Raw genomic sequence first — 13,496 nt, 5'->3', positions numbered from 1 at the left:
AAACTCCAGCTGCTGGGATCTCATATTCAGGGTTTTGCTGGCCAAAGCAGGGTGCCTGGTTTGTGTACTCCCACCTTGTCTCTCTAAAAGTTGCTCTATCTCTGTCTATGTAAAGGGCAAAGCTATTGATTTTTAAGTGCTGTGGCTTTGTAAAATAAACACAGGATGTATTTTCTTAGTTAAGCATATCACAGAAAGGGGGAGCACCACTATGGACTGTTAATTTTTACAGCCTGATAACAGCATTTTAAAATTATTCTGTGCTCTGTCAGCCCTTCAGCCCACAGTTTGAACTTAATAGGATTTGTAATGGAAGAGCTGCTGCTGTCTGTGTTAAGGCTGAAAGCCACCTTAGTCCCTACTACAACCATCTATAACCTAAATGTGACCAGTCAAAATATTCCCTAGTTTTACATGCAATAGGACAAATTAGTCATTTCAGCATCTTCAGAGGATCAACACCAGAAATGAATTTGGCCAAAGTGTTCAACACAGGAGGCTGCAGAGAAGAGAAAGACCAGACTGCGCAGGTACCACTGGCTGCTGGAAGCTGTCTGTAAACAGAGCTCCTCTGAGGAGAAGCCAGTTGCTGTCGAAGATGCAGGAACCCAAACTCAGCTTAATGTTTGGTTCATGTTCTCTGCCAGTAGGCTTTGTTTATAACACAGCTGTGAAGTTTACAGTGATGACTTTTTAAAGAATTTTTTTTTTTAAAACCTTGAACGAAAACGTTAGAGGTGAAGCAGAATGGAAGTATTTCTCTGTTGAAATATACCTTTTTTTTTTTTTTTTTTTTGTGGAAAGAAGACAAATTGCTGTCTGAAGGGTAGGTATTTACCACTTGCGAGAAATGTCATTTATCCTTCCACTTTACCTATTTTGCTACTGCTGTGAAAATGTCACCTAATGGGCAGAACAGAATTAAAGTGGGACAGAGGAGCAGAATAACACAAGGGCAGGGGAGGCAAATAATAACTCAACAACAGAAAATCTGGAGCATGGATGCCGGAATGGAGAAAGACCCACAGGACTCATGAACTCTTCAGCTTCATACTACTGTGCAGGTGTGGAAAGAGTGAATAAAAATGCACAACCGTCTCTGCAAAGCACTCAGCAGTGAACCTATCATCTCCAGCCCGGGGTCAGCCCCGTGAGAGCAGAGACCTTTAGCTCAGTAACAACTCTGCTTATTATAACATGCCTCAGCTGTGTGTTCCTACACAAGACTGTGTTTCTACCACTACCCTTAGTCATTTAACTTCTAGCCTTAAGCTCTGCCTTGCCTGCAGTTTGACACCTGCCTGGTCTTGTAGATTAATTTATTTCTGCTGGACACAGAAAAATCTCCTTTTGAGATACCTTCCCTCACCTCTGCATGAAGCATGGGCTGCGGTGGAGCAGATGCATTGTGGTGCTGGATGGGCAAGGCTGCCTCAGTCCACGTGGGGTCTGCAAAGCATCCGGGAGAGAGCTCCCCCGCCAAGCAGCATGGCACAAACAACTGTTTTTTCTTGGCTTGATGGCAATTAAAAAAATCAGCAAACAATAACAAGTGGTTTGAGTCAAGCTAAACACATGAACCCATTGAATGGGGGGGAAAAAAAAGAGGGAGAAGAATCATGCTGTTCTGAATGTTTTTAAGTGGTTTTAATTTCTGTGAAATAAAGTAGAAGGAAAAGATGTGATTAAAAAAAAAACAAATAACACAACAAAACTATGTGGCATTTACTTTAAAAGCATATTTAAAGGTTTTCATTTCTTTCCCTCCTGGAACCAACTATTTAGCAAAAGTGAGACAAATTTACAAAATTATTTTCGGAGTTGCTGATTCAGTGCTTTTGCTGGACACATTTTTAATTCGCTATATCAGCTCTATGAGGCCATCTGTCTTGCAGCCATTGAGGGGATGTGGGGCTGGACCGGGAAGTGGCTGCATAGGTAATTACAGAGTTATATACAAACCACTCAGATCTCTGCATAATGTATCCCCTGAAAGAACTGCAACTATTATAATGATTAGGCTGGTGGTGAAGGCTCAGAGGGGCTCTGCTTCTGCTGCTCTTCCATATGTTGCATGCAGGATTGCTCGAAGCCACACAGGACTCCCCTCTGTATTAGGGCTGATGCTGAAACATGTCAGTGGGATGTAGAGAGGATTTTCTTCTAAACTGCACTTTGCACCTGCACTTCTGGAGCAATGAGGCTGCCAACGGCTGCACACAGCTCTCTGAGCATCCCTTCAGCCTCCCCAGAGTGATAAATCTATGGCTGGGAACTTTCTGGTACTAAAATAGCTCTTAAAGCACTTTGAATAATCAAAAAAACCTTCATACTTTGTAGGGCCCTTTTATTTCTCCCTCTCCCTCTTGTCTAATTTCAGTACTTGCCTTTGTGAAACTCTACCATTTATTCCCATGTCACAGTAAATAAAGGTATGAATGTATCCTGCTGGGTCAATTAACCCCAGTTCTGCACTGTGTCACAGCCTGCACTGGCTGTGATTTCCAGAAAGGAATATTCTTTTGTCATTCTTTGCCCGTGTGCAAACGTATGTTAAGACCATGAGATAACTGTAACACTTTTCCACACAAAGCTAACTCTGCTTTTTGTAATTTCTGGAGTGCAGTTATGAACTGTAAAATGACATGAACCACATGCACAACGTGTATTCTTAAGTGGTAGAGAAGACAAAGGACTGACAGTTTTTGTACTTTCATGTCAGTGTGCTCCCTAATGATGGGCAAGCCTTGCCACAAAGCCTCTGAACCTCAGTTCTCAGGCAGTCCTTCAAAGGCTACAGGAAGTGGGAAGCTGAGGTTTCCCAGGTTTCATGTTCTATGCAGAAAGATGATGCTCTTCACTGCAATATCAAACTCCAAAAGAAGCAGAAATAATAAGAATAAAACCAAAAGGCATTGTTGACTTGCACTTCCTTGGGCTTTCATGTGAAATATTTAGATAAGCTTGCTCAGTAAAGTCAACCCGAGCAGCTGCCTGATGTAAGAATAAACCTGTTAATGAAACAAATGTGCTGTGCAGCAGCAATATATAAATACTGACTGCATTTTTAAGTGAATACCTGATAAGGAAATAAGCTATGACACAGATGAAAGGTCGAGACACCAAGTGATGAACTGCAATTATTTTCAGAAGTGGTGCAGGAATAAATCTGTACTAATCTATATACCAGTTTACATCAACTATGCATGCTTGTGGGTTTCACTTACAAAGGAGCAAATAACAGAGAAGGTAGGTTACCGCAAATGTAAGGAATGAAGACAAATGTGGAAGGAAAATTCCACCTCAGAGGTCCCTCTCTTTCTGGTGTAGCAGTGTATACATAGAAGTGTTTTAAATCAATGGAAGTATATTTTCCTTGCACGGGAGAGTTAGTGTTAAATAAACAACTGATATTTCAATCAGTGGAGGCGAGGGGATCTCCCAGGTTGTGTTGTGAGGAGGCCACTTCTTACCTCTCCCTGGCCTTTCTCCAGAGCCCTAACTGCCGCAAGATGCAGAGGGATAATTTTACACCAGGTCAGCTGATATTCCCAGGGGCGGCTGGGCTAGAGGTTTGCCCTGTGAGAGCCCTGGGTGCCAGAGGCACGGCTGTGGGGAGAGGTCCGGGTGGGCAGGAGGAGGCCAGGGGCAGCACACCAGGCCTGCTTCGCCTGTGGACCTCTGACCCTGTTTCCACTTCATTCCAGATCTGTGCCCTGCTGGAAAACCCAGCAGTGCAAATTTGGGCTGAATGAGCCATTTCTGTCATATTAGCCAGGACACACAACATGGAGTTCATCTTACTGTATGGTCCTGTGTCAGCAGCAGAATGGCAGATAATACCCAATCCAGAGTATAATGTCTATTTATGTTAACCTCTGTTAACTTTTCTGAACAAATTTGAACTGGCAGAGTGTGTTTATACCAGATTATGCTTTTTGTCTTATGCCTTTTGTCTTACGGCTGCAAAGTTTTGATCTGATACTCTGATACTAGGATTCTTAAAGCTGAATGATTTATGGTTGTGTTGAACCTCAGCCATAATACAAACTGAGGATCTTGTACTATTAACAAACATGCTTTTTTGTTTTTTATTTTATTTATTTATTTATTTTTTTTCTGGGCAAGCTGTAGGTCTTGCTCAGTGTTACAGGATGGGAGAAAAATTATGCCACCCAGAAACTATCATCCAGCTTGGTGGGAGTGTAAAGATTTGTGTTATATGCATTAGAAGAAACGTTTTGATAGAAAGCATACAGACTCTGCAGTAAAAGTACCCAGAAGGTGTTGCTCCTTGCGGGTTTGAAAACCCACACCATTATGAGGATTGATGACAGCAGAGGTTCCCAGTGACCCTGGTAATAGGCAATCAGTTTCCCTTCAAAACCACACGTATGTGGGTCTCAAGTGGCTCTGCCTTAAGGCACTCTCTGGCCGGGCACCCCACAAGGATCCCTGCCTGTGGGCGCCGCTGCCACCACTCATTGGTGTGACCTGATAAAGCAAAGGCTTGCCATGCACAGTCAGCCATGGCTCCTGCTCAAGGGATTCAAAAGTGAGATGCAAAAAGTTTCCTAAACGCGAAGACTCTGCACGTTACTTTTTCAGATGCGTGTAAACGTGACTGCTGTTCTTAAATACAAACATTAAATCTACTCTGTAAAAATGCAATTACTGCTGCCATGGCAGAAATCAGTCGTCCCTTTTGAAGGAATGCCTTGAAAATGCAATCATAAAATCCCTGCACATTATGGATTTCATTAACATTGTACTCCCCTAGGATTCCCAATTGCACAATAACAGCAGTTCTTTAAATTTTAAATACCACAGACAGGAACAGTTTCACTAAAACCAGATGTGAAACCCTTGCACTGGCCTTCTTACTGGTTCTAAGTACTGAAACTGGCTGGTAATTGATACCTATTAACATGTTTGTTGTTCAGATTACAGAAATGGAAACACTATACTATTTTTCCTGTGAAAGGATACATTAATGAGGGACAATGACTTACACTGCAATGGCAGTTCCCTGCTCTTGATTAAATTAAAAGTCTGTTTTTATTTTTTTATTTTAAATTATGCTATTTCACACTGAAGGGCAGCCGACTGTGGAAAACCTAAGCGTAATAAACAAGGACATTTAGCTTAAGTTTGAGGAGCTAATAACATCCCATATGACAATAAACTAACTTTGTGCTTATTTTTGGCAACCCTTGCCTCGTGCATATCTTTATTTCATACATATTAGAAAGTCCATAGACTTTATTAATGCAATTTTAAAGAAGAAATTCAATCTGGAGTGACTCTGTTTCTGATTATGGAGTCACTCCAAATCTCAAGTCAGTTAAGCAATTTTAAAAAGTGTATTTGAAGGTAAAAACAATGGAGAAGTTACTGTTCAGACTGATGATGTGAGTATGTTATTGATATTTTGAATCTAAGCTTTGGCATTTATTTCAAAACAAGTAAGGAAAGGAATGAACAGGCAGCTTTCGTTTCACAGAGCCTGGCAGGCAGGCAGCATTTGGATGCACCCAGGAGCTAGTACCTTGTCAGACACAAAGGAGAAACCCTGTTTTTCCACCAAAGAATGGATTTCATGTCCACAGATGGAATTCATGTAAATCCATTGCTAACAGCAAGACAACATTATTTTCCTAATTATTTTCAGTGAAATGGTCCAAAAGACGTCAACACCTCAAAGGAGACAATCATATCGCATGCCCTCTAGACGTCCTCTGTAGATACCAATCTCCCTTTGCTGATACGTAACTGAGGTTTTCTGTTTCTTTTGTCTTAGCAAAAACATTAACCTTGAAGGGAGGGCTAAAAGGAAAGGAAAGGAGACCTATAATATTTCCCCTATACAAAAAAAAAAATACACTAACAAAATTAGTATTTGGAGCTGAATTTTCAAGCTGTTTTGGTCATGTATAATTGTACATATCTCAAATATATGCCCTAGTTGCGTATGTGTCTTGGCAGTTTAAAGGCAGACATTGCTACTTAACCAGCTGCAGTGTGTGTGCAGGTATGGAAACCTGCAAAAAGTGTAATGATCAATGAATAATGATATACATAAAAACTCTGTCTCTCAGACAATGGCATATAGGCAGAAATTTTCAATTTAAAAGTTCCAGGTTCGTCACAGCTGTATCCTTCAGCCTCCTTTTTGCTACTGAATAATATCTAGAGCTCTTGCACTGTGCCACAAAAACTATTTAAGTTGTGCTGCACAAAAGCATATACTTCACACAAATGACTAGTTTACAATAGCATACAGAACAAAACAGAACAAAGTGACCTCAGTCCTTCATATAAAAGTGCCTTCCTCCTTTTAGAAAATATTACGATTTTTTTCAACGGGTAATTTCAGAGCATTTTATTATTTGCATGTCCTTGGTTGTTTGTCTGTAAGCTCTTATGGAGATGAACATCTGTTCCTGGGGATATTTGTACAGAGAAAACATGGGATTTCAATACTTTATCCAGATACAAACCCACAGCACATGCTTACTGCCAGTGGCATCAAGCCTTTGTAGAAGATGGTGGTTCACGTGCTCAAGGACACTGCTACTGAGGTACCTGGTGATCTGAAGTGCTTAGCACCCATCTCAAGATAGTCAGTTAACTTTAACGGGGAAGTACCTAAAGCACATTTGGAGTCTTGAATTAGTAGTATGGTTGTTGAATAAAACTATAATAATTAATTATAACAACTCATATTCTCATCACACAAATGGAACAAGAGAGGAGTTAGGCTGTTGTACCTTGTGAAAAGCCAGGGGATGGCAAGTCCACAGGCTATCTTATCAGTGTGGTTGCTTCTCCTACACAGATGATGAGTGATAAGATGAGATGCTACACAAGCTTAGTGGTAGGTATGATTAACAGTTCTTCTTCAACGCGTGTAAAGCACGCGTATAAAATGCAATTAATCTTCAAGCAGGATTTTGTAAGCTCAGTCTTGCAAACAAGATCCAGCTCTGCAGTGGAGGCTGCTACAGCTTAGTTTCTCTGGTGCGAAGTCTGCCTCTGGGGTGCTTTTCCCCCCAGCATGGCTTCTGGGCAGTGGAGGAAATGTCCTAGTGCAAGAATACTCAGTGAAATGGTACATGCTACCTTTTCAAAACCAGAGACTGGGTGAAGTAGGTGAGAGCTGTGGCATGAGCAGGATAGCATACCATAAACCTCCAACTTCTTGGCTGATGGGGTACCTGGAGGCAGCGTAAAGCTGCTCAGCATTTTGCTTGGTAATTGTTTCAGCCACTGAGCACCCTGGTTTATGGCAGAACACAAAGGAGGCTGAGAAATTCCTGGGCAGGAGGCTTGAGGTACTCTCAGATGTTTTAAGCATAAACCGCAGAGTAGCTTGGATTCTGTTATGTGTTTGTTATTAAAAAAGTTAATGGTTAAAAAAGGCCTTTGAAACTTTTTCTCAGAAAGATCTAGTTCTAAGTGAAAGGATTAAGCTATACATATACGTATGTAGTCATCATAACTTAATAAAGTTAATAAGCACATAGAACACATGAATGAGATTTGACTAGTTCTCTTGTTTTGATTATCCAGTCATAAATGCATAAGTGACAGCAGAAAAGAAGGAAATAAAGAAAAAGTGCCAGCCTTCTGACCATATGAAACACATGGACTTTGATTCTGCTGCATTCCACCCTTTTTCTACATGCATTCCACAGATTTCAAGTGGCAATGATTAATAACAAGCCTAGCACTTAGATAAGGCTGGGGAGATTTTAACTTTTATTCCGAAGTAAGGAAAAAGGATTAACAGAATTTTTTGCCACTCTGTAGCCTGATTAGGTCCATCATACACAATTACCAAGTTGCCAAGAGCTCAGGACATGTAGGGGCTCCTAAACAGGACACCTGAGAGTCCCATTGTGTGCCAAGGATCAGAAATGAAAGATTTCCCCCTCTTTCTTCTCTTTACTAACTACTACTCAACATGTTTTTAAGCTTTCTTGCAGACAGCAAACCTCACAGGAAAAACCAATGTGAACATTCTTATTGGTGGCTAACGAGGCATTGTTTTTATATGTCAGTTAGTAATTTCCTACAGAAAACAACAGGAGCAGGAAGAAAGTTTCACATACATGAACAAACTGTCAATATCACTAATATTGGTCTAATATGCTCAAGTTCTTCTCTTTTTTTTTTTGCCAAAAGAGATAGAAACTAGAACACAACAAGAAGTGTAAGTCAACCCACATAATCAAGATAAATCAGTATTTTTCGCCTAACGAAATTAATACTGGCCTGTTACTCTAGACTGCTATTTGCATACAGTAATTCATACAAGCACTTTTATCCTGTTCAGGAATCATGCACCATAACGCCTTAGAGCTGGTTACAATTAGCAAGCAACAAGCTTGAGCAGACCTGCTGAACCCAAGAAGTGCCTTCATGGGGGCACATGTTTGCAGGATTACTCCTGCACTATCACTGCAAAGCCCGAGTGTCCAGTCTTGCTAAAAAAGCTGTGTTTAACGACGTGGAAGAATAGCCACTGTACAGAGACAGGTAAACTCATCTCATATGTGAGATATTCTAGAAGGGATTTAGGTCTTCTGAGGTGAAATCTGAGTGCATGAAAACACCGTCCTGTATTAATGCTTAACTATAATCAGCTTGAGACATAGCACATGCTCAGTTTACTGGGACATTCCACTTTAAGTGCATGTTAAGCTAATATTGACTTTTCCACTAAACCAAAATCTCTGTTATTTGTGCCCAGAAGACTGAAAAAACAATAGACGTAGGAAGCAGAAGAATTAATCTTCCTGACCTTTCCTTTTTTTTATACCTTTGGGAGTAAGTCTTTTTGTGTGTGTCTAATAAGGAATGTGAGCTATTCACTTGCAACGATTCTTAGATTATGTGGAAGTACTTTACTGTATTATTTTGCTCTTTCTTTTGCATTCCCCACGTTCAATAAAATTCCACAGAGTATTATTAATAATATCTTTAAAGTATTATCTTTTTACCTGTATCCATTCCCTGGTAGAATCTTCCCCTGGGGTCCATCCATTTTCAGGGTAATTTAGCCGAGACCTTTCTGAAGACCAGATAGCACTGTACTGGGAGGAGACAGTGATTTGATCAGAGTGAATTTCTCCTGACTCCATACCTAGTGGTTCCATGCACTGGAAATCTGAAGAAAAATAAATTACCATCATTACTATGGTCAGCTTTTTGATATAGACTTTGAATAATGAGAATGTTTTCCTGCTTTGAATATGAATATCTAAAGAATTTATTTTTATGTGACTTTGAATTCTTTAGCAACTTCAAGTGAGGCAGTATGGGGCTTATAGTGTCATTCTTAATACTGTCATTCAAGTTGCCATGGCAATTCCTGCAATAATAATGCTATACAAATATTTTTAGCCCAACATTGTTGCCATTTCAATACAGGACAATAGAATTCTCTTTTCTAGGGTAGCACACTCACTTCTGTAGATTCATAATATAAAACAATGTATGTTCAACTCATAATTATACACAAAGCCAGGAAAGACAAACCACATGACTGTACAAAACAAATTTATTTTAGAACTATTTACTCGAGTACAAAAAGTGTAAAATGTTTTAAAAATATTATCAAAATTCAAGCTATTCTTTTTAGGTCCTGGACACTGAAAAGAAACAGATCAACTAAATTTGAAACCAGGTCAGAAGAGTATTGACACAAGGGAATTACCACCTCTTCTGTAATGTGCTGTATTTTAAATGAGTTGACCATCTCCCTCCAATCTCTTTCTGTTGACACAAAAATTACCTAGATAATTTAGAGTCAATTGACAATCCAGTCCATATAGCGAGTTCAAAGGCTGATAGGGCATGGAGTCTGAATTCTTTTCTCTCTCTTCAAAAAGATATTACTACTGAAGCAATAGAAGCCAGTGGCCTTAGATGGATCCTCAGAAACAGCTGCTTGTGAACCTCTGCCAGGGGTTTACCACCCGTATTGCAAGGGCAGAACATGTGCCTATACTTCAGTTTGGGAACTTCACCATATATTAGTATAAATCATTCCTTTACTGGTAGCTTAAGATAAAATGCCAGTATGTGAAGTAGAGGCCTTGACATTTGGGTACATACTTGTTCTTAGCACACCTTGTCTGGATCTGAGAGAAGTAGCTGTGTCTCTAACGGAGGGGTGGGTGCTTAGTAAAAGTTTTCAAGACCCCCTACTAGAGACTGCTGTCTGGATTCAGTACTAAGGTCAGGACTACCATTTCCACGTTACTATGGGAAGCCTGCTCTGCTACTGCCTCTGATTCACCTCATCTGTTGAGCAAATGCAATCTTGAGCTTTGAGAGCTACAGCTTACCGCTTCTGTGCATTGGACCTAAAGAGGAGGAAAGTAGAAAGCATTCTGTAAAGTGTGAAAGTGAAAATTTACTTAGCCTTGGAGACGAATTTGTAGTTAAGGTGCTCCATAACTGAATTATCAAGCTTGCTGAAAAAACTGCATTTCCTGTGATGTACCACCCATTTCCCCGTTTCCCTGCTGCTTCAGTGTAGTAGGGGCCTTGGGTGAAGTACAGAAACTGAACTACTTTAGGGTAAGACTTCAAGTAAATCAACTTCTGCTTGGAATCAGAAGGATTAGCCACTACAGAGGACACAAGTTATGGTAGGTTGGAGTGTTGTGGTTTAACCCGGCCGGCAGCTAAACACCACACAGCCGTTTGCTCACCCTCCCCCCTCCCACTCTGGGATGGGGGAAAGAAACGGGAAAGTGAAGCCCGTGAGTTGAGATAAAGACAGTTTATTAAGACAGGAAAATAATAATAATAATGATAATAGTACTACTAATAATAATGTGTACGAAACAAGTGATGCACAATGCAATTGCTCACCACCCGCTGACCGATGCCCAGCCTATTCCCGAGCAGCCTGGCCCCCCACCCTGGATAGCCACCCCTATATATTGTTTAGCATGACATCAGATGGTATGGAATACCCCTTTGGCTAGTTTGGGTCAGCTGTCCTGGGTCTGTCCCCTCCCAGCTCCTGCTGCACCCCCAGCCTGCTCGCTGGCAGGACAGAGCGAGAAGCTGAAAAGTCCTTGGCTTGGTGTAAGCACTGCTCTGCAACAATTAAAACATCAGTATGTTATCAGCACTCTTCTCATCCTAATCCAAAACATAGCACCCTACCAGCTACTAGGAGGAAAATTAACTCTGTCCTAACTGAAACCGGGACATGGAGTCATATTAAAAGATCTAAAAAACAGGTGTCCATTCTGATGGATTCTTCCCATCCATGCCAGCTGGGATATGTCTCATTACCTCCTCCTTGCTATGCATCTACATGGAAGCTAATGAAGATGCAAGGACAAAGGAGAGGTGAGGACAAACAGGAATAATTTCAGTTTACTGATTTTTCCTTTGTTCCTTCTTTGATTAAACAGCTACATCAACTCCGAATCTACTCAAAACTCAGTCACAGAAAGGAGAGTTTGATTTAAAGCATGTTTTATCATCAAGCAAAGCAAGGAAATCTGCAAGGACATGTTGTAACACAGCCCATTATTTTCCTGTGTCTCCCTCACTTGGTTTCATTCTCTGTGCAAAGAGTAAGCATGAAAATGAGGCAACTGGGAGAAAAGTAACAGAGAGAGAACAAAGCTTAGATAGCTTATGAAATGGTTTAACAAGAGCATGTATTATTAAATGGGTTCTTTTTATTCAAGAAATCGATCATCAAAGCTTTTTCCATGTAATAAAAGAAGGCTTTGGATAGTGCATTCATTGTTCATGTTTCATTGTTTTAATGTAACCGTTCAATTGCTCCGCATTCCTGTGTTTCCTCGGTCAGCACAGTTTTTCATGATAATTCTTCCAACTTCCTGGCAATACTGAGGAATAAAACTGCGAGGAAAACATAGCTTTTCAAAGGGTAGCTGTACTTAAAAAAAAAAAAAAAAAGGAAAGAAAAACAGAACCAACCCTCCCCCGCCATCTTATTTATTTAAGGTTTCTTTAAAGTTTAATGCAACACCTGGTGTGCAAGAAGACATAACAGAGAATATTCTCCAAGAAGCTCTGCAGGATGAATAAATACTGACCTTCCGATACACTGCTCTGCGACACGCTGTAGTTTGCTGAGAATCCCTCTTTTGCTATTGCACTGTCGGTGTAAAATACCATTGAAAGAATCCCTGTTGAAGAGCGGACGCGGCCTGGGTTGTTCTGCCCACAATAGCGCCCTATGTGTGGGCCAACTGCAAAAAGACAGAATATAATAGTAAACTACCACTTCTGCTGCAACAATAGATGACACTACAATAGCTTCCCAAAGAGATTCCCTCAGCAGGAATAAGTGAACCTCTACAACAGTTTAAAATCACAGCCTCATCAATAACTTAGCAATGAACAATAAATTGCTTACCCTGCCCCAGTAATCTTACTTCTAAAATGTTCCAGATAACACTCCATAAAACCTCTGAAAACGTAAAGAACCAGGATTTCAAAAACATGTCCTTTAAAGTGCACAGAGAGGGCAATGATGCACAAAATTACATGTACAAAACAGCAAAAGTATTTTCCAAAGTGTGGTTGAAGCACCTATTTATGACAAGGACATCTGAATGTCCTGATTTGCCCACCCAGCCAACAAGATGCTGAATACCCTTAGCTCTGGGAAAAGCTCATACAGCATTTTCCAGGATTTATGCCCAATGCTGCAGACAATCTGTTAATTTTATAGCAGATTTGGGAAAAAAAAAATAAAAATGCTCTTGTATTGAGGCAATGACCAGATTCTCTTTTTTTCCCTCCTGTTTAGACTTTCAGGACATCCTCATGGATTGTTCACCCATATGCTCAATATTAAAGAATATTGTAAAAGAATTCAAGAGAAAAATATTAATCCGTTCAAAAGTGCAAGGCTTTCTTAAGTATATCTCCATGTCACAGAACAAGCACACATGCACATATACATGATTTCTCTCAGTGTTAATAATGTATAAACTGGTTCCTGATATTTTTCTGGATTTCCTGTGCAGTGAGATAATCTTTTCCCTTAATTAAGCTACTCAAATCACAACTAACATATGTGGCCTTCTTGCACTTGAGCATTCCCTACAGATAGGTCTCTAGGCTGTTGAGTAGTGATACATCTGTGCTTACAAACAATAAGAACAGATAATGCTAAAACGCCATGCATGGAGTCAATCATAAAACTAATCAGAGAACGTCATTCTGATGCTTACACCGCTGGTTTCCAGGCTTAAATTAACACCTTGTCATATCTCTAGGAACTCCATTTAACTTTCAGTTTAAAATATAAAATGTTTATATATCCTAATTATTCACAGTTCAAAGAAAATCCACAGCTAACATCATTTTGTAGTCATTTGTTGGCATTTTCCAACAAGTAAAACAGTTCCAGCTTGGAATAACTTCATTATGTAAGCTACACATTTCTGTAAGGCCTTCGAGTTGCCAGAAAGAGAGAGCTCAGA

General features: G+C 40.2%; 1 protein-coding gene across 4 annotated transcripts in view; it reads right to left on the bottom strand.

The window, feature by feature from the left end:
* NRP1 (neuropilin 1) overlaps nt 1–13,496 on the bottom strand; it is a 111,979-nt gene that overhangs the window by 41,742 nt on the left and 56,741 nt on the right. For all 4 annotated transcript variants that reach the window (XM_080581223.1, XM_080581224.1, XM_080581225.1 and 1 more), the window contains exons 6-7: nt 12,099–12,254; nt 9,006–9,172 (exon numbers count right to left, since the gene is read on the bottom strand). In XM_080581223.1, coding sequence (XP_080437349.1) covers nt 9,006–9,172; nt 12,099–12,254 — 323 coding nt within the window. The remainder of the gene's footprint in view (nt 1–9,005; nt 9,173–12,098; nt 12,255–13,496) is intronic.

The sequence above is a fragment of the Anser brachyrhynchus genome (assembly GCF_964034855.1).
Source record: "Anser brachyrhynchus genome assembly, chromosome: 2".
Classification (NCBI taxonomy): Eukaryota; Metazoa; Chordata; class Aves; order Anseriformes; family Anatidae; genus Anser; species Anser brachyrhynchus.
The sequence above is the reverse complement of the archived record's forward strand: the minus strand, read 5'-3'. Positions and strand labels throughout refer to the sequence as shown.